This window comes from Anomaloglossus baeobatrachus, chromosome 9, assembly GCF_048569485.1.
Source record: "Anomaloglossus baeobatrachus isolate aAnoBae1 chromosome 9, aAnoBae1.hap1, whole genome shotgun sequence".
NCBI classification, from domain to species: domain Eukaryota; kingdom Metazoa; phylum Chordata; class Amphibia; order Anura; family Aromobatidae; genus Anomaloglossus; species Anomaloglossus baeobatrachus.
The window spans coordinates 43609529-43612028 of record NC_134361.1 but is presented as its reverse complement, the minus strand read 5'-3'; the positions used below and the strand labels follow the sequence as shown (position 1 = coordinate 43612028).

At 45.6% G+C, this 2500-nt stretch overlaps 1 protein-coding gene across 1 annotated transcript in view; it reads right to left on the bottom strand.

The window, feature by feature from the left end:
* SIPA1L3 (signal induced proliferation associated 1 like 3) overlaps positions 1-2500 on the bottom strand; it is a 101794-nt gene that overhangs the window by 3244 nt on the left and 96050 nt on the right. The window contains exons 16-17 of the mRNA XM_075324854.1: positions 2265-2385; positions 2087-2168 (exon numbers count right to left, since the gene is read on the bottom strand). Of these exons, the coding sequence (XP_075180969.1) occupies positions 2087-2168; positions 2265-2385 (203 nt within the window). The remainder of the gene's footprint in view (positions 1-2086; positions 2169-2264; positions 2386-2500) is intronic.

Below are 2500 nucleotides of genomic sequence, written 5' to 3'. Positions count from 1 at the left end.
TAAAAATGCTAACTCTGTTGTTTTCCACCAGGTGGCGCTATAGGTGGTTTCATTGCGTAGCGCATGGTTACTTTACTATACCTAGACACCACTTCTATGCCTATAGCTGCTGCCGTTCTCAAGTTAATGGCGGTGGACAGGATTTGGGTGGACACACTGTATATAGATTACAGGTATGTGTTGCTCTAATATGGTTCTGCTTTTTATTATTTATTTATTTTTTTTATCTAGGAGGCCACATGGCACATGAAATACATAATATAGAGTAGGACCCCCCCCTATAGAGATTTGCCGTGACGTGGCAGGGGTGGCCCAAAGAATTGATCAATTATTTGCTAAAAATCTCATTTTGTATTATAGTACAGTTGGAATAAATCCGTGAATTTGCACTTTTATATGTTGCATGCCACTCCCAGATCGTGCTGGCTCTTCTTTCTCTATTATTCTGCAGCTTCTATCAATCAAATAACAGTGCATTTCATAAACTTTACTTGCCTGTATTTCAAAAAGTATATGTCGGATCTCACAACTACAGGTATGTATAGAATCAGCCTGATATCGCCAGTATAGCACTGGCTTTAGTTTATATATGAAAATCCTGGTGGTTGGTCCTCTTTAATCATCAGTAGGGTCCAACCACTGGGACCTGCACTGATTTGCAGACTGGACAAAAAACACCACGAGTCCGCTCACCTCATTGACTCCGGTCACAGCCTTCAAAAGGCCGCACGGAAACCTTGGCAAGGCTGGCATTCCATATGACCGAAAAACAAACTCCAGAGCTGAAATTTAATGTTTTTCTGTCCTATGATTGCAAACCTAGGAATTTTTTTTATCCAGGAACTTTTATCCCAGTTCCAAAATGGCCCGATCACCGCGCTCTTCATCCTCCATAGTGCTGTCGTAAAAACACGAGCACATCTCTTAGCAGCCACATAAAGAAGGAACGGAGCGGCGGTGGAACACGAGCACTCACGCTCCAGTCTAAGAGGGATAGAAGTTCCCCGTTTTGCTGGTTTTTGTGGGTTCCAGTGATCAGACCGCTCTGGGATAATCAAATAATCATTGATCCTGTGGGAAACCTCATGGGCCGTAAGATGCTTCTCTCTAGTTAATTGGTCAGGGTGGAGGAGAGTGGGCAAAAAGTTAGAACATTGGAGAAATCGTCCAAAAATGTGCAACTTTTTAAACACCTGAAAACTGGAGGGAGGGTCCATGAGAAATGTTCCCCTACAGTCAGCCTTGTGTGCAGACATTCTGGGGTCCCCTATCGTTCTCTTTAGACATACTTTAGCTGCATGTTAGGAGCCTGTTCTGGTAAGGCGCCTTCTCCTGGTGTGTCCCTTTACAGACTCCCAGCTCAAGACTAATGGCCCAAGCTTGGGCTTCAGATGCCGCATAGAACAAGGAACCACAGGAATCAAAACTAGTTAGGGGATTGACCATCAATTTGTGAAGGCTGAAGTCTTGTTATTATCTCAGAGAAGGTCATAAAGGGAACCTGTCACCGGCTGTTTATAATACTCACCTAACGGTCGGTGCGGAGCAGACAGTTGGATAGGAGTCTCCGTTCTCCGGTTCCGCTCCTCCTCTTTTGGCCACCTTTGTCCTCCTAATTCTGGGGCTAGTGTGGATGACGCGTTCTACGTCATCTACACTAGCCGGCATTGAGGTCCTCCGCAGGCGCACTACAATACTTTGATCTGCCCTACTCAGGGCAGAGCAACGTGCGCCTGTGCAGGACCTCAATGCCAACTAGTGTAGAGGACGTAGAACGCGTCATCCACACTAGTTTCAGAATTAGGACAAAGGTGGCCAAAAGAGGAGGCGCGGACCAGGAGACTCCTAGCCGACCGTCTGCTCTGCACCGACCATTAGGTGAGTATTATAAACAGCCGGTGACAGGTTCCCTTTAATGTGTCTCCGCCCATGAGGAGCTGAATGTTGGCCTAAACGGACACTGCAGAGTGAGGCTTTGTAACCAGTAACTAGAAGTTTAAAAACCAAGACAGATAACCGTCGATTGACATTAGTGCATGTGATCACTGAGGAGAGCTGCTGCAACGGCGGCGTGGCTCATCATTACCTTCTGAAGATCTGTGTGCAACTGTTTCAACATGACCTCGAGCTGCAGAACCTTCCCAGTGAGGTCAGGAGCCACTTCATCACTGGAAAAAAAAACCATCAGATGATGTGGAATTAAATAATGTATGGCAGGTTTCAGCCTTTAGCTCTGTACTGCGTTTTTCTTTTCCTGACCATACCTTGAGGTGGGGGTGGTGCGTGGCGTGTGCTGCCTCTCTAGGCTGAGGTGTGCTGTGCCACCACTTTGCACAGGAGTCAAAGAGACTTCATTCAGAGAGAAGAGTGAGGCGGCTCTTTGCACTGTAAAAAAAAAAAAAAGAAAACAGATGGGTTTATTTTACAATTAGACAGAAATTTACACATGGAGCAAAAATATTCAAAATCCAAGACTAAAGTGTTCTACGAGTTCATGACT